Here is a 24,333-nt window from a genome sequence, read left to right on the forward strand (position 1 = left end):
GCCTGAAACAGTTTTCAACTCCATGATGATCTAACGATCGAGAAAAAAAAACAAACGATGCAGTATTCCTACGTCATGCGCTCAAGAATGCGCAAAGCATGCAAAAAGTGTGTGGAAGTAGCTTGACACCAGTGGTTTTGAAACATTTGCGCGATTCGTCTTGCGTTGAACATGCGTGCCGCGTGCGGAAAGAGACGGTATGCGAAAGACAATGGAAATATAGAACAGTTGACAAAGCACCAGTAAAGGGGAAGGGGTGGGGAAGGGGTGGAGAAGGGGTGGTGGGGGGGGGGGTTTGAACAGGCAAGGAAATGGGAGCAAATTCGAACACAACACACAGCTCTTTTTTTATTTGAAGGCACGTAAATCATAATGAAACTACCATGAAGACACTAGTCCTTCTTCAGCGTTCCAGACGAATGAGTCATAGCTTGTTGTGCGTGGTTGTGCAGCACGCCTACCCAAAATTCCACCCTTTGTTAGAAAATGGAGGCTTTGTCACGCATACCACTTCCTTAGCAAGCACGATCGGGCAGCCTATAAATAAAGTGCGTTGCTACGCGCGTGAATATCAGTTGACATCCGATCGTGAAGCAAGCAGTAGCAAGCCGAAGCTGAAAGCCAAACTGTGAACAGTGCAAAGTATAAAGCAAAGGGACTTTGAAGTGAATTGTGACATCAGTGAAGTGTTCAATCGTTCAGTGCAGTTGCAGAAGTGCAGTGTGAAAGTGAAACTGTTTGAAACTTTTGCAAAACAAAGAGACTTTGAAGTGAAGTGTGATATCAGTGAATCCGCAGAAATATCAGTTGCCGTCCGGCCATTCAGGAAGAAGTTGAAAGTTATAGCTGAACATTGTGAACTGTGCATAAAGCGTATTGCAAAAAGACTTTGAAGGAAAGTGTGACATCAGTGAAGTTTACAATCGTTCAGTGCAGTTGCAGAAGCGCAGTATAGAAGTGAAACAGTCTGAAACTTTGCAAAACTTTTAAGACATTGAAGGAAAGTGTGACATCAGTGAAGTGTTCAATCGTTCAGTGTAGAGTAGAAGTGACACGTTATGGCTTGGACACCGGAAAAGGAACTGAGTGCTTTGGAGCTTGGAGACTTGTTTGTCTCCATACCTCTGAACTATGCTGATAATGACGGCGAGGCGGAAAAGCAAGAGGAGAATTCGATGGAGGGTGGTGGCGAAGAGGGGAAACATTTGGAGACAACTTGCGGCGATCATGATCATCCTGGAGAGAACTCAAAGGAAGATAAGAAAAATGACGAAATGGCTGGTGGTGGTGAGGATCAACAAGATACAGAAGGTGTCGAAGACGTTGAGGAGGAGGAGAGTGAGTTGGAGAGTATGAAGACGGTTGTTGATCGCCAGGAAGAACATTGCGCTGCTTCCAAGGATGGTGAGCCGCGCAAGGAGGCAACCGACGATGATCACGATCGTGATGGAGAGGACTCGAAAAACGATGAGAAAACTGGCGAGATGGAAGCTGGTGGGGAATATCCCGAATACGGAGATGGTGTCGAAAACGGTGCGGAGAAGGACGGTGAATTTGAGAGCATGATGCCAATTTTTGGCGATCTGGTAGAACATTGCACTACCTCCAAGGATGGTGAGCCGCGCAAGGAGGCAACCGACGATGATCACGATCGCGATGGAGAGGACTCGAAAAACGGTGAGAAAACTGGCGAGATGGAAGCTGGTGGGGAATATCCCGAATACGGAGATGGTGTCGAAAACGGTGCGGAGAAGGACGGTGAGTTTGAGAGCATGATGCCAATTTTTGGCGATCTGGTAGAACATTGCACTACCTCCAAGGATGGTGAGCCGCGCAAGGAGGCAACCGACGATGATCACGATCGCGATGGAGAGGACTCGGATATCGACGAAAAAACTGGAGAGATCGAATATTTCCCACCTGGATCCGGTGTCGAAGACAGTGGGGAGGATGAGGGAGAGCTGGAGTGCATGGCCTTCATTCAAAACGAACAAGCACAGTGCACATACATCTCCTACGAAGAGGAAGATGGGATTTACGTGGATGCCATTCTTTGCGATCATAGTTGCCACGAGGTGGAGTCGTATATCGACGAGGATACTGGCGAAATCGAAGCTGCTGCTGTGGATCACGATGGAGGCGATGGCAAAGATGGTGAGAAGGACTCGGAGGGTGGTGGTGAGAACCAGCAACAAGATAAAAGCATCGCAACACCCGAGCTGCTGCTGCCTGCTTTGATGGCGTTGGGGGAAATTGATGACATTGAGGACCTCTATTTGTAAGTGAATTTAACAATATTTTATTCATTTACCATTTACATGGGCAGGTCGTTTAAAGTTGAGCCCCGTTCGAGTAGGCAACGTTGGAATTTGATCTGTTAGTAGAATGTTGTTCAAATCGTTTAAATTAATGGTTACACTGCGAAGATCTCGAAATTGGCAACGTACTTTCAATGTATTATCACGAAACAAATCAATCTGGAAAAAAGAGAAGATGTGTTGGAGGGAACAGCTTAACAATTAAACCTCTAAAATAAATTACAAAAAGAAAATGTTAGAGGATCGGAAACGTAAGAGCTTTTATTTAAGGAATTTTTATTTTGATAAATTTTCCTTAATCTATTTTTGAACCTTTTTAATTAAAAAAAAAACAATATATAATCCACCATATTATATTCATCTCACCTGCATAATCGAAAAGTATAGATGAAATCTACCACTCATAATATACACGACAATTGTATTCATTATTATTGGATGGTAAATGTATGACCCAATATGTATAAGTACATTCGTTGATCAGCGTATATGGAGGCGCATATAAGTAAGCAGCACAAGCATGTGTATTAATTTTTGTATGGAACATTTAACGATTGATTGAAGAACCCGGAAATTTGCATTTGTCACACTGGAACACCACAAAGTAAAAATTATCCAAATATGACGGAGTTTGAAAACTATAACTAATATACACAATATCAAGAACACAATGTAGAACCCAATTTCCACAAGTATATTCTTTAAACAACCGCGTATATGGAGACGCATATAAATAAGCAGAACAAGTATTTGTATCAAGTTTTGTGTGGAAAATCGAACGATTTATTGAAGAAGCCTTATACAGTATACATTATGCATAGTGCTTACACAATTTCATAAACACAATAAGTGTGTTCATATTATTATATAAAGGACATCAAACAAACAAAAAAGCCGCGAATAGAAACTATATGATTTCGGAGTTTGACGTAAAACGCATAAAATAGTATTGAAAATGGAAGTAAAAATCTAAATTCACATTAAAGCATGAAGAAAGTATTAAAGTATTAAAAATCGGTAACGCAGTAGGAGTATTAAAAATCGGTAACGCATTGTTTCGCAATCCTCTCGTCAAAATTAAGCGTCAAATCGAAAAAAAATATTTAGGTAAAATCACTGGGGAATGAAGAAAATCAAATTGTCTTTGTTTTGTAATTCAAAAAATCATATAAATTGTAATAAAGCATTCATGAAAACGGCAAATAATGTCTTGTTGAATGATTGTTCAAAACGGAAAGAAATCTTTTCCCGATTGTTCGTTTGATAGATTGGAATCTGGTTGGCTTATCTCAGGGATGTTCTACATTTTTACATTGGGCACTGCAGATATATTGGTAAGTTATGGTATATGGTATCTCAAGGATGTTGTTTTTATTTTGTACCAGAGTTTTATCTGTGCCTGCATTTCCTGTGGCGGACGCCCTGCACGTTAATTAATCAAATATATCCCCGATTTGTAACAACATTAAACGAACTGTGGCGCTTGTGAACAGGTGAACTCCACGTGCTCGTCGATATTGCGCAGGGTGAAAAGCGAATGTTGGCATTCACCAGTGCCAAATGAATACAACCCGAACTTCTTGCTGAACAGCTGTTGCAGAGGTGAGCAGAGGAATAGTGCTGGTAAAACAAAATATTCACAACATTACACTCGGTTCTTTACGGTTGCGTACGCTGAACATCAGAGATTTATCTAAACACACAAACGAATCTGATACAGCATGACCACGATGCCAATCGGTTCACGCGCCTTGTGCCAGCCACCGGCTGTCGTACAGCGTTTCATCAATGTACGACACGATATACAGGGTGTGGCAAGAAAGAACATTATAATTCAGCGATTACCCAACGACAATGTTCTCAGCTTTTATTACTTTTGTTAAGTCATTTAAAAGAACTTTTCACGATTTGTCTCTGAGTAGATTTACAAGATTAGGAAGATCATGTCTTCTCAAATAATGCCTCCATTATTAGGGACCACAGGGTCTTATAAGTTATTCAAGACTTCTTTTTCTTCTTTGTTTTCTACTGCTACTACTACTACTACTATTACTAACTAGCTATTAAACTAAAAGAGTCATTATTGGTCTAGGTTGATCCAGCAATGAACTTTTACCACTTTTGTCCTGCCACACCCTGTATGTCCTTTTTGATTGCATGAACTTCTCAATATGGGCATCCACTTTCCGGCGTCGTAGTTTTTCTCCTGCGGGATAAATATTTGCTTAAATAATTTTCCAGGAAAACTTTACTACATCAAGCACAAATAAAACAGTGCTATGGAAATGTTTATTGTTTTCGAATTTCTTTTTTTTTCTAGGTTGATTTGAGTTAATAACAAAATAGCTTTCGGGCATGTTCGGCTCAGATTCGGCAATGTTCTATTATATTTCAGCGTAGCGCTAGCGGTCGTACGGTTTCGATGCGTTCATTTCCCGTGTTCATCGCCTGGCAGAAACGGCATCAATAAAATCCGAAGCATCGCTAAGGTTCGGCGGCAGTGAACTTTGAACGCTACGTCCGCCAGCTTTGCACAAAAGTATAACCCTGCTCAGTTTGGCCGCAAGCGTGTGCGGAACTGCACCAGCTGGGCCCGGAAGTTCGTCCTCGATTGTCTGCTCTGCACTACCGACGGTCATATACAATCAACCGACGCGGAAGCTACACATGCGGTGCGATGTAAACCGATGGTGTTCCAAGTTTGTGGAGAAGCGTATGCGAAATATAGCTCTCAGTTTACTGCTTTATCGCTGGTGAGATGAGTGCAGGTGTTGTGGTGGTGTTGTGGTTGTTCTGGAATTAAATATTGACCAAGTGATCGCCAAAGTAACGCTAATATTTCAACGCATTCCGGTGACAACTTTCTGCAGCAGAACGGGAACCTTTTAGTATCCATTTTTTTCCATTTCATTAAAGTCATCCAGAAAACCTACACAAGTGCATACGGTTCTCAATCAACTGCGAGCGACCTAATCACGTTCGCGAACCAACCGATCAAACAACCAGTCCAAACAAAGCGGGTCCATTTTATTTTTCGATTCATTAGTTTCTCGGTGCACAATTGGCCGAGCAGTTGCGTTAAGGGCGCGATCGTACGTACGGAACGCTTAACAATAAAACTCATTCAGTGCCATGCCCGATTGCAAGTCTGCGCAAAAAAAAACGCATCATCACTGAAGCGCTAATGTATGTGTGTGGGTGCTTGCTCTAGTGTGTATGTTTAGCTTTACAAGTGCAACGCTGCCCCATTGACTCATCTTTGTTTAAACAAAGAATAATAAAAAAAAACACAAACACACACAAAACTGTTCCATCCGCCATTGTGGCAACGATGTTCTGGATCCTGAGGCGAACCGGCGCGGTCAACTTGTTCAACTCCATCAACGGCAACGGTAACGCAGCCAAAACGGGGTCCAGCAACAGCAGTAACAACTCGGGTAAGCCACCTGTTATTGAATCATCTACTCTTTATTGTTGTTATAAAATTGGAAACCATGCTTGTAATTTTGTTTTCACTTCTTCTACTAACGCGTAATGTGATTATTACACTCCACCGCCACAATATCACTCAATTATGTACTCTTTTGTTAGTGTCGCATTATTCTGCAAAATATCGATTAAACGTTTCGGTACGAAACCCGCCAAATGGCATGTTGGTGACGCTCGGTTTATACAAAAAAGCTTTTGCTCCCCCCCATTGGCGACTAGATCTGCGTAATATGCAAAGGTGTTTTACCGCGAGTAAAATTTGAACGATATTTTATGACACATCATGGGACGGACATGGGAACAGATTTAGGGAACGCTTTGTTTTATGGTCCCAAGCACACAGTGCCGAAAGTGTTCATGGTCGGCAGTTGCCTGGTGTGATTTATGTGTGATATTTAAAAAGCCGTGAACGAGCAGCTGCGAGTGGTATTATGCTGCAGTACAGCAGTGTCATGTCATTGTCAGCGTACTGCGGACGTGTTACAGCTCTGTAAGACACATTGCTGATGTGACGTAATGTTTTAATTACCACTACTGCTAACAAGTGACTTAAAAGTTTTTATTTGTTTATTTATTGACTCTGGTAGAATAGTCAACTGGCAGAAATTAACTACACCAATCAAAACGACTGTTAACTATTACTATACCAATCAAATCTAGCTAGCAGCTAGTTAGCTATTAGAAGGACTCTGCAATGAAATATGGACACTCTTGAATTATAAAAATCAATCTAAAACATCACAAATCGAGGTGAGGTTTATCCAAAACATGATGCATTAACACACTCGATATTTAACTCGTTTAACACTTGCTATAAACATGAGACACTTTCCTTCCAATTACCTCTGCTAACTGGTCAAACAGTTGTTAGTTAAATGTGAACCTAAAAACTCAAGAGCTAACTTACAGAAGCTCTGTTCCACAAATTCCTCATAAAATATGGAACACGTCATTTGTTTACCTACCTATCCATGCTTCAAACAAACCTAGCTATTGAAAGTTTTTAATATTTCCAATATCTCTTAGCGAGATGTAATTAGCAAGCGTCAACATAGTAACCTGCTTAATTCACATCGGTACGGTTACTGTGCACCAACCGACCATCCCGCCCTATGCATGTTTTAACACATTGCATGAGCTGGGTGATATGCGTAGCAGAACACATTCTGCATTGGACAGAATGCACTACCACAGCAGGGCAATTTTCACCTGTCAGTCAATGGTTTTTGGGCTTTATTGAATGTGGGTTGTTGCGAACTTGTTGTTTGTGTATACATTCCAGTTCTAACTAGCGGTGGACAAAAGTGGGGAGCAAAAACGTTGCATTTAATGTAGCTGTGTCGTAGTGTTGGGACAAAAATCTACCAAGGGCCGTATAGTAATCACGTTACTGCATGATTTATTAATCACGTTGGTTGTACGCAAAGGTGTTAATGATTTTTGGGTAATATTATACGAGTTATTAGACACTAAAAAGGGTCATTGTACAGTATTGTTAATGTGAAGTTATCTATTCATACGTACCAATCATTTCGAGATTGCTGCAAACACCATGATACGACACCGTAACTCATCAACCGAAACCATTTCTTCATGTTCTGCTGCAAACTTTTCCAACGATAACAAATTCTTCCAGCACGTCGACAACTCAAGCTAGCAAAGAAAAAAAAAAAGGGTCTCACCGGCTGCCCGGCCCGGTGTGGTGGCACCTGCCATCACCTCTTGGTAACGGGCCCTTTATTACCTTATTACCCCCCGGGGTGTCATGAGCTATTGGTGGCATGTTTTTGGGTATAAAGGACACTGCACCACTGGCTTGTGACCTTCCTGTCCAGCAAACTTCACCAAAACCCTCACAACCACTGCGGTTGCCGGGAAGCAACAGTGTTAGCTAAAAATCCAATTTTCTGCTGACTTCTCGCTTCGTTTCGCATCTCCTTTACTTATGATCGCAGCAATTGTTTCATTGTTCATTTCGCATTCATTCCGCATGCACGTTGGTTGAAGATATCATTTCTTTATTAAGTGGATTTTATCTCTCCTGGTTGTTTTGCTGAAAATAGTAAATAGTATGATGATTATTATTTATGCAGTCTTTCTCTGGTACGGACCGGTATGCAAATAAAACGTAGCATGAAATGTTGGGAAGCATATGTCGAACGCTGAGCTATAATTATTCCTCCCTAGACGGGTAATATATTTTACATTCTGCGCAGATGGGGCTGTTGGGAGTCGTTCAACCCTTTACATGTTACGGTTGCCCGATTAGATGAAAAACAGCTTGAATATTTTAAATTATTCAATGGTTTCTCTTTCTCGCTTCCTCTTGCTCTTATGTTCCAAAACAGTTTAATAGTATTTCTTTAATTACGCTTCAATAAAGGACGTCCTGTTGACAGACTCCTCTGCATTAAAGTAGCTATAACGTATAGCAGCATTTGTGTCATTTTTTGTATGTTTTCCTGCTCTTCTAGCACCTGTCATTTGACTAGGCACACCTACACACACACATTAAGAAGTGATTTTTCTTCCCTGTGATGCAACGGTACGTTAGCCAATAGTGACTTCAGCACGTCAGCAGCAGAATAAGGCATCTCAAAATCCTGCCCCTTTATGGCACTGTACCAAAACCGAGCCGGTACAACCAGGTCAGGCCAGTTCCGAAAAGGTGAAATAGCTTCTCTGTTGCTCGCAAAGCTAGTCCGAAAATAACTACAAGCAATAAAATGTCGAGAACTATTAACACCTAACGAGCAATGTTCGAGAAGCTTTACAATGCTGGGTCCACCTTCTTGCGCAATTGCTAGCTACCGACCGGTACGTACAGTGGGCACTATTCGGGATGAAACTGTCCAATAGTTTATAGCCTATCAATGCCTAGAAGATATAGCTAAAGGTTTATATTTAAATGATACATATCTTACACGTTTTCTAGTTATAAGCATATCAAAATCGAAACAGCTTTAATGTCTACTTTTCCTATTATTTATTGAAAGATTTGTTCTTAATATTTGAGTATTTTAAGCGAATTCAATCATGACAACTCTCAAAACTAATGAAAAAAAACATAACTAAATGATTCTTTTATAATATTTATGTAATATATTTGCTTTTGGGCAATGGTGTCATTCACAACAACTTTACAACAGTGTCCTATAATTGGTGCTGCTAGGTGCTATGAAGCAATAGTATTAGTGTTATTTAAAACAAAATCAAATTCCATCCGTAAAAGATGCATTTGGGCGATTATGATGCATTGAAACATTCTTGTAATTTTGTTAAGCTATTTTTGGTACAACTTACTGGGCGACTCCATTCTTCTGTTTTAAAATTGTTAAATTAAAATTAATATAAGTGGTTAATAAACTCGATCACTCTTCGAAATATCACTTCGGTGATTATTTTCCTCTCAATTTTTGCACATATTACTAAATGTGGCAATTCGTGTAGGATTGTTGTTTTCTAAATTAATTTAATTTATTTTATTATTATTATGAACGATATTTTGGCTGAAGAGAGTATACATTTTTCAAGGCATTTCCACCATGTCTATTGCCTCATCTCGGGTCTTATGCTCGGTTAAAGGCTCGATTTAATTTCCGTTAAATGTTTTAAATAAGTTTGCACACGTTTAAAATAAATTAATTTGAATAAAGACTGTGGTGAAAATACTTGAAAAACATGCCATTTTTGGTTGCGGAAAATCGCAGAAGGTTGTCTACCTAGGACGTTAACGTAGTGAATGCTTTGCCCGGGACAATTTGTTTTAGATTGCTTCATGTAAGCTGTACAAGAAGGAATCGGTGCTAGCTGCTTAAGCCCTACGTCAACTCGCTTTATGATGTTATGTTGCAACGTTCGCAGTTACAAAAATCTACTGCTGGTGTAATTATTGTATGAAATTAGTTTTTTCACGACAAATGGTTTACAGAAATTTAATGTATTTAACGAGGCCATATAATACTAAGGCAGATTGAGCAAAGCTTCGCATGTGCATCCATTATATAATTAACATTAATGGGAAAGGGCGAGAGAGAACTGAAGCAAAAATACAGGAAGTGTAATACGAAGAGATTATGAAAAGCCTATCAATTATATAAATTAAAATTCTAGGGAATGCGAACATGCTCTTTCAATTTATTAATTAATGAAATGTATGTTTGAACCACTTTGATCTACTTGTTGATAATGTCTGGCAATACGTTGCAACAACAAAACACGATTGATGCTATTGATAGGCAAGTGAATGTATAAAGCAATTTTTATATTACTCATCGCGAATTAACTCGCGCTATACAGCTGGCATCGCAAAATAAAGTGCGAACGCTCGGCGATGAACTTCAACCATTTGACACAGCAAGCTTCACAATCGTTTAAAATCCTCGGAATATATTCAACTTCCGTTCGCTCGCATCGCTTCGCGCGAAATTGACTGCGATGCGATGAGTTTGGTAGCTGCTAACAAACTGCTTACCGCGTGCGCTGGAACAGTTTTGCAAGTGGCCAGCAGCAGCCTCCAACAACGGCAAACTGAGCCGGCTAAGCGGAAAATAACTGCTAATCGTTGTTCGCCGTTCGCTAGCCGTAGCAAGCAAACCACATAATCCAGTCGTTATACACTTACAGGGCACCGATAGGGAAAGCGAGTTAGTTTGAGAGAAAGTTTTTCAATTATTTCCATCTATCTTAGTCATAATTAGAAGCCGGAGATGTGGCAGTAAATGCGCACTGCCAGGCGCCACCGGTCCGGGCGGTGTTTGGAAATAAGAATTTAAACAAAAAAAGAGAAAATTGAAAATGGTTTTGCTTTCCACGTTTTGTAGGTATGTTCTTTTCACTGGTACGTTCTATACACTTTCATTCGTCTATCTATGTTTAAACACCAGACGCGTGCCGTAAAAAGGACGAGCGCCGACAAGGATCATAATCAGTTAGCGATGAATTTTAACCGAATTTTTGTTTTTTATTCCGTTTTCATTTGCCTTTACGGTTGAAATTTTTGCTGACGGTAGCGTAAGTAACTATGGCGTTGTGCTGCAAAACAGAGAGGAATCATTTTTCTAACCTAGTGTAGATCAATGTGGAGGATATTTACAGACAAAATAGCATAGCAATAGTACAGATTGAAAAAGAGTATTTTATAATTATATTAAAGTTTATATTTACACCAGAACATATCTGCCAAACGACTAGAATCGCCGGTATAGCGAGCTCGAAGTACAGCACTACTTTTGGCTATTTTTTACCAATAGGTCAAGGGCACATCTCGTCAAAGAAAGTCCCGAGCATGTGCGAGACGATGGACTGTGGTTTGTTTTCCTTTCTTGTTGAAGCCTGCTGGGAAGCTTGGTGTGTACCGTACGCTGTGGAAATGGAAAAGAAATAAACCAGATAAAAATAAGCACAGCCAAGCCATTCCAACCATTCCGAAAGTCTATCGTTTTCGGAAAGGGCTTGTTAGAAAAATTACGTGAAGGAAAAACCAAAAAAAGAAAGACCAAGGGAAACTTCATGACCAACAAGCGGATTCGGGAAAAGTCAGTACTTCCCTCCGGGTGATGTTGAGTTGAAACCTATACCGTGCGTTAGGAAGTTGGCAAACGCCCCAGCTGAAGGTTTTGCTGCTCTGACATTCTGGTTCAGCTGCTGGGACGAGCGGTTTCTATTTCTTGGAAGTGAAGGCTAAGGCGGATGCATCGCATATATACAAAAAAAAATATATATATACCTTAAGGCGGCGGGTAGGGTCAATAAAAAGTCAAAAGAAAACTGTTGGATTAGGTGGGTTTGTTTTTGGGGAGCGGGATACACATGGAAGGATGTTGAAGATTCTGGCGGATGTTCCCAGCCAAGGATAAATGAAGGCCGCAACCAGCGCAGAAGGGGGTTTTCGAAAATCTCGCTACACATATACGAAGCGGTCGAGGGTGTCGTCCGTGTCGTTGGACAGCAGTTTGGAGGATGGTGTTACTAACTACTCGCCGTCATGACAAACAGTTGCTGACAGTGGGGTTTCGTCGGGATATGCTTCGTATCAGGCAACGGCAGATACTACCCCGTTGGTAATCCTCTCGAGAGAAAGTGGTTCGCACTGATGCACATAAAATTAATTTGCGAATCGTTTGGCCAACCGTCTCTTATCCGCCTGTTGCAGAACTCCCGAACGACGCAGCGCACTAGTCAAATAGGACGCACCGGGTAAAGCAGTGCATGACACAACTTCAAACGGACCGAGTGCATTGCATTCCTGCACGAAGTGTGATTGTTTGACAGCGACACAGCAAGATAGATCTGTCATTATCGACCACTTTTCCGATATACGACCCAGATTTGTTGATGGATGCGTTGGAAAATTGCAATCAAATCAACATTATCTTATCTTTTCGCGATATTCGTTTACTCGTTACGCTTGTGACAGGCGGCAGCAACGTCCCAGATTGGAAATGTTTCCATTCCGGTTCGGTCTGTATTAATTTTAATTCGGTAAACGCTTTTCAATTATCGAGATGTCAGTTAAAGTTCGTTGCGAATCATTGTAAAGCTGCACGGAGGGATACGGGCGGAACGTTGTACATCAGCGCTTTATATCACAGAAACTCTAGCCATGAATCATGAATTGTTTTGCAATAATTTATTATTTAAAAAACCGCTGCGTTCGTAGTGTACTCCAGTACATCACAATCTCCATAAGTGAGTGTCGTTCTGTCGTTGTGTTCAATGCAAAAGGGATGTTGTAAGACTTATTCACCCAATCGAACTTAAACCAGCATTCGAACGATCCATAAACCAGCAAATATCTTCAACACAATCATAGGTAAATACCGCTGCGCCGTCCTCTTTCGTGCACGGCAATGTGGAAGGATGCTGCAGAAAGTGAAGGAAATAGCTCATAGCAAACCCATCCGGTTCTACGGTCGTCAGATAAGACGATGGTGCAATTCGAACAAAAATACAACACAAAAAAAAATCATCATTTCCTAGATCATTTTCCGGTCACAACCCTGACGTTGTTGGGTGTTTATTAAGCTTTAAGCTGACCTTCTCTTCGTGTCTGCGAATAGTGTCTTGCTCGCTGGTGTAGCAAAATTATTCTCTGCACTTGCAATACAGCTGAAAAGAATTAAAGGCACTTCAGGTGCGTTCAGTTTCCTTCAGCATCGTTCGTTATTCCGTTTGTGTGTGTTGTCTGTAGTTGTGTAGATAAAATATTTATAACTACATGTATTATTAAAAGGACCTTTAATGCCAGAACTCGTTAGATCTGTTATGTAAAGCGACCTCCGGAGATGCATCAACCTGATTAATTACCTCGGGTTATTGTAAATCAATTCTCAATTCAATTCTAGACAACCTTGCTGCAGGTATTTCGCCTTTTGACTTGCTCAACTGCAGTAATTTGAGGAATGCTAGTTAATTGCTAGGCTATGCTAGGCCCGGTCACAGAGCTACGGATGGAATCTCTGGGATGTATGTAAACTCCTATACAGGAGTCATGTTAGGGGGTGTCAATAATGAGGTGTCAATGATGAGGTGTCAATAATGAGGGATCAATAATTAGGTGTTGAATAGCTTCCTTACTGTTGTTACTATGGATGTTTTACGTAGTTATTATTGGCGCACGGTGTATTGAGAGGATGAATGAAACCGGATACAACGTCTCTACAAAGTATAGCGTCTAGTGCAATGAAGTTAAAAGGAGTTTTATATTCATCCTAGAAACAAACCACACAGGATCAAAGCGATCTAGAGCAGTCCGGATAAAAATGGGAGAGCATGAGAAATGGGGCCCCCAACTCTTGATAAAATCAGAGTAAAATACTCTCTTGTTCATACAAAAACTGTATAAATCTCGCTACATTATGCTGGGATACAATTAATAAATAATCTCCACAAATAAAAAGAGGTTGCGGTTGAGGCACAGTTTCATCCGCACCAGCGCAGGCATTCGCAAACAAAATGAACACAACAGCGCCTAGCGCAAGGCCTACCTGACAGGCAACAGCCGGAATTGATGCTGTAATGATAATAATGTTAATACCGACATGATAATTTGCCGGCATACTCGCATGTTCTTGGGTGACAGGTGTTCAGCAAAAACACTACCCAGCGGCTCCAGTTGCGATTTCAATAATTAATCAAACGCCACCCACCACCGGGGCGAACGTCTCGGGGTTTGGCTATCGTTTCGGCTGTCCGAACGGGCTCTGTCCGAGCCCGTGTTCAAAACTGTCCCGTCCCGGACTCGCCGGTACAGGTGGGAGGCTTGAGTGAAGATAAATGAAGCAGTAGCCAACCAGCGGTGAATGTTAATGCAGGAAGTAAGGATCGATAGTGCAGCAGCCGAGAAACCGGAGGTTGAGGAGTTCAGGTGTTGTATTGCAACTGACGTTGGGCCGAATAATTGATGACCGATTGGATACGCAGAGGGAAGTTGGAAATTTTTCACAAATTAAATTAATAGCAACGTAACAGAATTTGCAAAGCATACATCATACGCAGTGTTACAGCGTCACGGAAGCATCGTATGACACAAAAAAACCACTATCATGCTGCAATTACCTTGAAGGAGGAGATGTGAATTTAATTGTTTTTTAAGCTAGACAGCTCCCTAATCCCTTGCAGAACATTTAAACCCTATCAAGCCTCTCTGTCAAGAACATTTCATCCTCAGTTAGAGAAAAAATGGAAAAGTTTATTATTTATTTATTTATTCCATGATGACGGCTCTCGCCGTATTATCGACACCGTAGTGTCGAGTGGTATACAATTTTACAAGGCATTTCCTCCTTGCAGTTTGCCTTATCCCGGGCATACTCGGTTGTATTGAATGTTGGAGTATGTCTGTGTTGTTTGTCGGTTTGTCTATCGTTGTTGTAATCGTTATGTCTGTTCTATTGTTTTGTGTGTTGTTGTAGATGAAATTGTGGTTGTGATGCCTGTTAGTGTGGTTTGGCAACCACATGGAGGCTCGGGGCGTGGCTGACAGGTGCCTGCGTCGCTTTTCACATAAACAACATTCGGTGTTGGACATTGGCAGAGCCTTGACGGAACTGAAACAAAACAGACAACAAATGATTAAGACGGACTACAAGCATACACCTATAAGTCTGCTCCCCTTTTTGCGGCTTTGGTGCTGTCCTCAAAGGCGACTGTTTCCTCAACGGCTTGAAAATGGCACAACAAAACACATTTATTTACATGGACCACACAACGAATAACGAAGGATGGGGGATGAAAGGATTCACGTGGAAATAAGGATGGGATCCAAAGGAGAAGACCGTTGTCCCTGGCGAAGCGGAAGATAAGCCTCATGTATCTCAGATCCCTGCCAGCCAAAACATCTCGTATCGGTGTATCCGGGATTCCACCGATGTCCACGACTGCACTCTTCAAGGCGGGTCTGGCGATTTCGAACTGCGTGCAGTGCCATAGAAGATGGTCCACATCATGGAATCCGACCCCACAGCCACACACTTTTGACTCAGCCAGATTGATACGCTGTAGATGTGCATCCAATGCGAAATGATTCGACATGAGTCGAGACATCATCCGAATGAATGCACGATCTACAGGGAGCCCACCAAACCAAGGCCGCAGGGACACTTGCGGAGAGACCGAGAAAAGGAAGCGACCGAGTTCATCCGCCTCCCACATGCTCTGCCATCGAGACAGGAAAAATTGCTGTGGGGTGCGTAAGAACTCTTGATAGGAGATGGATCGGTCGTAAAAAACGCCTTCTGTGGCGCCTGTTTTGGCCAGTGAGTCTGCTTTCTCATTGCCGGGAATTCCACAATGAGAAGGGACCCAGAATAGCAATATTCTGAACGCCTTGTTAAACACAGAGCCGAGCAATTCCACAATTTTAACTACAAAATAGTCTTGGCTCTTAACAGCTCTTGGAGTTTTCAGTGCTTCAATAGCACTGAGGCTATCTGTAAATATGAAGTACTGATCCGGGGGACTCGCTGCTATTAACAATAGTGCGTAAAAAATTGCGGCAAGCTCAGCCGTGAACACGGAACATGGCTGCCTCAATTTGAAGAACGCTTCGGTGGTCTAAAAACACCGAACACCGAAGCCAGTGCCCTCCTCAGAGGATGACCCATCAGTGTAATACTGGTTCATTTTGTCAATATGGCCGTACTTGTTCACAAAAATGCCCGGCACAACCCTCGGGCGAAGATCATGAGGAGTGATCTTGATCTCCTCACGCAACGAGGAGTCCGTACTAACAATGGAACTGTAGCACTCAGGAAGGGCAGCACGGTTTACTGCTTGCGGGGCGCTAGGATTGACTTGTAGAGTAACAAAATCATTATAGATATTAATAATTTTGCTCTTAGAACCTGTCTCTATAAGCGCTTTAAAATTTTCTATGATCAAGGGATTTGATACTGAAGAACGAACTAGAAGGCGAAGCGACAGCATTTCAAAACGTAATCTCAGCGGCATCACTCCGGTCATCACTTCTAGGGACATGTTCTGCGTAGATTTTATGCTTCCTAGTGCGAGTCTAAGACTACGATACTGTAGTCTCTCCAATTTAAGGAACTGCGTATTGGATGCCCAATGGAAGCATATGCTTCCATATTCCAATACGGAGAGTACCGTAGTCTTATACAGTCGCAGGACATCTGATGGGTGTGCGCCCCACCAAAATCCTGTGACTGTCCTTAGAAAGTTGATTCTTTTCGAGCATTTTTTTATCAGCTGGGTGATGTGCATGCTCCAGTTGAGCCTGGAGTTGAACCAAACACCAAGGTATCGAAAATTGTCGGTGATTGATATCTTTTCCCCGTATAAAAAGACAACAATTTATGGTTCATATAGTCTTTTCTCCCTATTTTTTTCGGTGTCGCTAAAAGGAGAAAAGACTACCATTTCAGTTTTCGTTGTAGAGAACTTGATACCAAGGTTATCGGACCACTCGGCAAGATTGTCCAGAGTGGTTTGTAAAGCCTGTTGTATTTCGACGGCGTCCCTGCTAGCGACTGAAATGACGCCGTCGTCTGCCAATTGTCTAATACTATGGACATAAAAATTATATAGCAGAGGGCTCAGACAGGACCCTTGTGCCAGTCCGTGGTAGCTGGTTCGTTTTAATTGAACGTGACCATTGTTAAAACTCATAGCTTTTTCCGACACAGGATTGAATAAGAAATTATTCAATTTTGGTCCCAGCCCGGCAGTTTGCAATTTTTGGCTCAGTTTGTGCGGAGAAACTGAATCAAACGCCCCCTGTATATCTAGAAAAATAGACCCCATGTTTTGCTTGCGAACACGAGCAAGTTCAATTTCTGTTACCAGCAGCGCTAGACAGTCATTAGTACCCTTAGCTTTACGGAAACCAAACTGGGTATTTGAGAGAAGGTTGTGGGATTCCAACCATTCTTCTAATCGGAAAAGAATCATTCTTTCTAGGAGTTTCCTCAGACACGACAACAAAGATATCGGACGGTGTCTTGATGGCGGTTTGCCAGGCTTCAAAATAGTGACAACTTTCACTTCTCTCCATTCCTGCGGGACGATGTTGAGTTCCAACATATTGTTGAAGATTCTCAACAGTCGTTTCTTGCCCACGTCTGGTAGGTTTTGAAGCAGTTTGCTACTAACCTGGTCCAGACCTGGGGTCGAATTTTTGCATGAAAGAAGAGCCAGAGATAGCTTCATCATGGTGAATGGTGAGTCCAACATTGGGTCACTACCAAGCGCATCTTGAGAGAAGTTTTGCGCTGGAACGAGAAAAATGGAAAAGTGCTGCACCAATATTACCACCACGAAGCGCTATGAAACGTATCCCTTAATTCCCTTGATTAATGTGGCAGAAACATGGCCATTGCTTGCAATTAAAATAGTTCAGGCATATTGGAGACATTCAACAACATGATGCGAACTTTTGTAATATATTTAAAGATGTTCATTTGCATAGACAATTAAACCGTATTTAATAAAACTGTAATATTTATTTGTTATTTATTTATGTTCAAGTATTACTGATATTAGATTGCATAAATTATGCGAGACGGTTAGGAGTCCCATTAGGGCACCCACCGTTTGGGGGGTGAATCCTCTGGCCACCATTGAAAAATTCTCCAGCAAAACACGGCCCTCTGCTTCCAGGAAGGTCTTTTGGACGACTTTATTGTACGCGCACTGTGAAACATAGCACCACACTCGGTTAAGTTGTTTTTTCCGTTTGTAAACTGTTGAAACAAAGAGCTAACCTACGCAGATTAATATCCCCGATGGACCTTGAATTGCTACCTTTGACTGGATATCTAGAACACTTTTTTCATTGCTTCCTTTTCGCTGTTTGTTTCAGTGCTCTAGAACAAATGGTTCACACACTCTAACGCAGCGTCTAGTGGCTGGGTTAAAGGAGGGTTAGGTTCGAAATCGTGATCAAGTGGGATTACGATCTTATTACGCACAGCTAACACTTGTGCTCGGCTGCTCCGTCAAACATTTCGCACACTGCGATGACGGAAGCACGCTCCTACCCGTGCGCTGTTCTGGTCCGGGTATCGGGTTGGCACTTTTTTATGTTCCTCTTCCGTGTTCTGTTTTTTTTTTCTTTATTACACACGCCCGGAAGCATCTCCGATTCACGGGGGGAAGAAAGTGGTACCCGAAAACTCTTCGAATCGTGCGAAACGGTATAATGATTTCTTTCTTTTTCTCTTTCCGCTGAAACTTCTGACGCTCTTGAGCAAAATGAGAAGGCGCTTGAAACGGCGCGTTAAGGTGCTTCACGCAAGGAAGCGCGCACGACGGTGAGAATGTTTCCTGCCGCGTTTGCCCATATTCGGTAAAAGGAAACTTCAACGGTAGGATTGTTTTCCGCATTAATAACACAACATTCATAAAACAGCCAGCTAGCTGCTTTGACCTGAAGCAGCAAACAGGATGGAACAAAAAACTTGCTCCTGTCCCTTTTATTTTGAAGATGCACATAAAAGACATCGCAGTTTCAGTGTCATCACTCCTCAATATTGAAGCGGGTTGTTGAGCAAAACTTTGAACTCCATCGTTGCGTACTTTCATGCGCGCAATGTCCAAAATCAATCAACTTTGTAACTTTACTACAGAGTGTTACGCTACGCTAAAGGTTACGCAGTATGTTGCAGCTGTGTGTTCTCGTTCGGTTCTACCTTCCTTCTTCCGCCCAGCGCACTAACAGCACCCCCAACGCATGGGGCGGCGTTGAAAACCGTCCGGCATTGGTACGACGGTTCCGGTACATGGAAGCGAACACTTGTGTTAGCTGACTCACAGTCCTGCTCTTTGTGCGGCTTACCTTGAAAGCACATTCACCTTTGAGTCCATTTTCCACCCGGCTCCAAATCAATGCTGCATTAACTAACAATAACATTCCAATGTCTCCGCCACTGAATCTTCCGGTTGAGAACTTTTTTCCTTTCCATCATAAGTGCTGGTCGATGTGTGTATATGCTTTTTTATAAGATTTTTTGTTCTTGCTGCTAAGGAGAAGGTCAGCATAAGCAGCGAGCTTTGAAGAAGTGACCGAAAGAACGTTGCGTCAAACATTTTTTGGTTTTGTTTTGTGCAGAATCCAGAACCTTTGACCGGTAAGTCAAGGTTGTAAGATCACTGGCGGGACCTGAGCATTGGGACCAAAGCTGACGGAAAAGTTCAAAGGAGAACTGGCAGCAATAGCGGGATGATGCGAGCATCGTCTTTATCTCAGCGTCGGTGGGGGACCAGCCGGAGCTTAAGGTGCCATTAGGACCCATTTTGGTATCTCCGTTAGATTGTAACGACCAGTCCATTCACAGGAAAATAGAGACAGTGAGTGGACTTTATGTGTGTGTTAGAGATAGCGTGCCAAGAATGGACGGAAAATGCTGTACTCTTACGCAACCCGGAGCAGCTACATCCGGAGTAAATGGCAGCAAAGCAAAGAAAATCGGACTCGGAGGGACCGAGGGAATAAAGGGACCGGAAATAAAATAAAATCAACCCGAATAGAGAAGGGTTCCATTCGGCGCACGGTCATGCACGGCTAGCACTAACAGCAGCAACACACTAGCGGTACCGGCTCATGCTTAGGCCGTACATCTACATACGGCAGGCCAAAATTCCTTGGATCGTCATGGGTTCCGGAAATGGGAGGGGTTTTTTTTTTGTTTTTGTTCCGCAAAAAGGATCATCGGGAGTTAAGGGTTCGGGACCGGAGCTTTTGGGGGTGCTCCGACCAAGAGAAAAGGCAAAGGGCTTAGCCCTTCTTTTGACACGTGTATCCCGAAATCCTTTCTGACGCGCACTACACGATATACGCCGTCGTCCCAGGCACAACCGCTTGTTTGTTGCTGTGTGTTTGAAGTTCGATGTTTACAAACAAGTGGGATGCACTACTAGGGAGGGATTGCGCAGAAAGTGGGAAAGATCAATAGATGTAGTGTTTGATACGTCTGCATAATGGAGTACCTGCGATACGGATATGCCTTGGATAACGTTGGGGTGCCAGTGTTAGTTGTAACGGCATTAGGTTTCGCTTTGAAGTCAGATGAGCCGCCACTGGTGTACTGTTTGTTTGTGTAATGACGCGTTTCTTCCCCTGGTGAGACCCAAACGGCAAACACCCGTGCGGTTTTCTAGTAGGATTAATCCCAGATTTTATAGTGAAATGAGTCCCCTATTGGGGTTGGGTTATGAAACGTGTAAAACCACAGACTAAATACGCCTAGCGACAGATGCGAAACGTACGATCGTTACAAGTGCGCGGATGGGTAGACTTGAAGCGGTCTAACGAACATTCACTTGGTACGCTATCCACAAGCTACGACGGACTGAGAGATCTTCGTTGCCATGGCTATGATGCGAGCGAAGTATCGATCCGCTAATCGATAGCAGATGAGTCTGCTGTACCCCTACGCAATGAGAATTCTCGTACCCAAATTTTGTTCCATGCGCGCTCCTTTGTGACCACGCGCGATAATCTGCCGTGACCGCACGATGTCACACAGCGAAGGCTTATCGAAAGCAGGGGCTTTATCGTTGACAAAAACGCTGCTTCGATGATCATCCACCGAATGCTTTAGACGACGGAAGCAGGCGAGCAGTCCGTGTATACAATCATAATCTCTCCCAAAACCCTTAAGAGGTTTAGAATTTCCTAAAATCGCGCAAATGTTCATGCCAGGCCATCAACCCGAAATCTCCCGCGAGCGAGTGTTCATCAGCCGGGTGTTTAAAATTTTCCATATGCGGCATTGCTACGGCTATAATTTTCAAATAGCTACATGTTTTAAGGGGTTTTAACGTTTATCATATGGTGAACATGTCCATTCGGGACAGTAAATAACCAATTTTAAAGTAATGCGTAACATTATTTGGTCTAACTCCACCGCTGAAATCATGTGCAGGAATGGGTGTATGATCGTACAACGACCCCCGAAGGAGATCGGGAAGAGGAACAGAACAGTCTGCTGTGCGTAACGGGTCATTTGCACCAACAATCGTCGCGCCACACTGCAATAGCAAAAGGGCGCGAACGCGGGCAAAAACCCGTTAAAATTGAACCATAAAAATTAATTGAGAAAACTGGAGACGTGACGTCGCCGCGGCTAAAGCGAATCGGTACGCACCGAAGAAGGAATGTGAAAGCATGGCCGACGCGCATCGAGAGCAATGGCCGACGGGGTATCGACTCTGCGCCGCTGCGAATGCACAGCGCAGTCAAGCGGGGGAAAATTCTCTGCCTCTCGTTCTACGATCGTGCGCTCTCTGCCTTACCGTGCGCAGCATGTGCCATGGATGTGGGATGGTAGCGATACCGAAGCTTCTGCTCGGCAAAGGTAAAAGGCTTAACAAACAAAGGGGTCCACAAATGATACGCTTGCCGTATGTTTGACGGTACTGTACCACGCCAATATTCTGTTTGATGAAAATGCCTCAACTGCTTCGGATACTAAATTTGCCAGATTTGCTTAATAAAGAACCAAGTAATATGTTATGTTTAGTGAAGCAAAAATAAAAAAAGGCATCACATTTTGAACAAGAGTCCCCAAAACTGCCAATCTTGCAATTAAAGGTACAATCTACACGTATCAGTTCGCAGTCTAAAATGGAATCAGTGCGCAGTTTGCAGCTGCGCAGGAAATGGTGAGTCATGCGTTAGGGGTTTTAGTGGAGGGCTGATACAAAGCTTTGTCCCTGAGATCGTCCGGGCGCCGAGCTGGCTGCAGACTGTAACCCAACGCCTTTGGAACATAAATCTGTCTGGCTTTGGACAGTTTCGTCTCATGGTTCGATCTGCGAAATCACAAATGCGACTGGTTTCTAGTTCAACGGTGTACAACATATTTCCGGTGCGGTGAGCGCGCGCGCGCGCGCGCGGGTGTGTGTGTGTGGGGTTGCTTTTGTTATAAGTTTTACGACAGGCTTCGTCGTCGGACGTTCGGCTGCGTTGTGCTTCGGGTCGCGCAGACGGCGGGCACCACTTTCGCTACGGTCATAAAAATGTGCATACGCCGCTGATGAGCCGGGGTGTGGATTGTGCGTTGAGCTGATGAGCACACGGTGTACGGGAAGGGGGATGTTTAATTTATTCATACCTTCCAGACAGCCACCGTCTTGCTGAAAGCAGCCCCTTCCTCGGGGGGGGAGTTCGAGCCGATCACGTACGATCGCCAGACGTTAGACACCATAAACTACAGAAAACGGTACCATTGATTGATCCATCTTTCCCCAATCCCCAATCGTGTTTGGGACTATTTTTACCATTCATGCCGGCCGTCGGGTGACGCCGCGCGAGACCACTGACCACAGACACTGTTTTTTGGCGCGTAAAACGGTCTCGGAAGTGAGTCACTTTTACTGCAGCGTAGGGGTTGTGACTGAAGGCGTATCGAGTCACAATTTTGTTATCGGTGGTCCAATACGCAACTGTACACTTTTGGTGTTTTGCATTCGCATTCGTCCGCACCGTTGGAAAGAATTGTAAAAATCAGCACATTTTCTTGGTTGGCCCGGTTTGAAAACGGCGCTTTATCGCTGGGTGATGGCACGTCTGATAAGCACGTCTATCGAACCGTACGGTAGCAAGTGTGAGCGCAAGTGTGCTTCATACCGAACCGAACACGCTGTGACGCTTATAGGCTTATAGGGTTGCCTTTTTTATAAATGGATATTTGTTTGATTGATGTTCTAGAGTTGCTTCAATATTTCTATTAAATATCTGAAATTGTCTATTAATTGAAATCTTTCACCATTCTTTCCTCAATGTCCAGTTATCAATCTGCATAAAATCAATCACGTAGATCGCGCTTAGTAGATATCTATTTATTATAGTTGTGTGATGAAGTTGTGTAATTTCAACACCCCATCATCTTCTTCGGGAATGTTTCGAAGACATTTGCCTGGTGTTCTTTTTCGTACATTCTCTTTACCAACAAACTTTCCAACCCGCCACCACAACCGTTTTGCATACGGTTGCAATAAAAAAATAAACCCCTGCCGGCTGCGCAGAAAACTTGTTAATCACATTACACCCACCGCACAGCACAGCAATGAATGGAGCCGGATGGAATCGGATTGCATGACAAATGAAATTGTACATTGGACTAGCCGGGTTTTGGAAAGGAGGGGGTGGGGTGGGGGGGGAGGTTACCTCGTCATCAATTCAATTAAAATTGTTTTTCTCGAATGTATTGGAGGTGAAGGGAAAACGATAGCCACCGGAGTCGTTTATGATTTTGCAAACGGTAACGATCGGCATGAGGGCAGATAACAGTGTCAAGTAATTATCTAAACCACCCATCGTGAACGGAGAAAGGCATCACGGTTCCTATTATTTCCAGAGTCTTGAACGTAAAGTGATAGCGTGGGATGTATGTGAGGAGAATGTAGGATGATTTGAGCTATTTTATTGAGTCGTGAATTTGAATTAATGATACGTTTACAATTTTATTTCACATTGTTATTTACTGTCTAATAATTATTCAGAATTGTAAGGCACACTTTCTAGGCTTAGGCTTTAGTTCAGGTCTGCGAAAGTACTAGTGGCAGGTGGCCCTCAGTTACATCTTGGTTTAGCGTCTGGTGGCCCTCCCGATGTTCGCCACCATCCGCACGATGGGGTTTGGATAAGCCCGCATGCTCAAGCTTGGATATACGGTGACAGATGCTTTCAATCCACACGGCGAAGATTTGAGGGAATTGGGAGTTAGGTTATCACCAATGAGTTGATGATGGCACCAACAGTGACCGTGACGTACAGATATAAAGTCGTCCAAAATTTCACCTATCTTCAGTCGAAGGTAGGCTTGAACAATTTGATTTCATTTTGGTGTACGCGTGCAGCGTAGCTCATTCAGCATAGTCAGTCGCGCTTACTTATACATATGGAAAGACCCGACCGTACGGAAATATTTCACTCATTATAATGGTATGCGTAATTCATACTTTATTTGCGATAGTGTTCGACTGTAACGACTGTTGCATAAGAAACATCTTATTCCAGTTCAATACTGTTAGCCAAAGTTTCGATCATCGATAGCTAAAA

At 42.9% G+C, this 24,333-nt stretch overlaps 1 protein-coding gene across 1 annotated transcript in view; it reads left to right on the forward strand.

Moving 5' to 3' along the window:
- Positions 1–5,649: 5,649 nt before the first annotated feature.
- Positions 5,650–24,333, forward strand: part of LOC128306825 (myosin-G heavy chain) — a 76,690-nt gene continuing 58,006 nt past the window's right edge. The window contains exon 1 of the mRNA XM_053044445.1: positions 5,650–5,755. Coding sequence (XP_052900405.1) covers positions 5,650–5,755 — 106 coding nt within the window. The remainder of the gene's footprint in view (positions 5,756–24,333) is intronic.

The sequence above is a fragment of the Anopheles moucheti genome, chromosome X (genome assembly GCF_943734755.1).
Source record: "Anopheles moucheti chromosome X, idAnoMoucSN_F20_07, whole genome shotgun sequence".
Classification (NCBI taxonomy): Eukaryota; Metazoa; Arthropoda; class Insecta; order Diptera; family Culicidae; genus Anopheles; species Anopheles moucheti.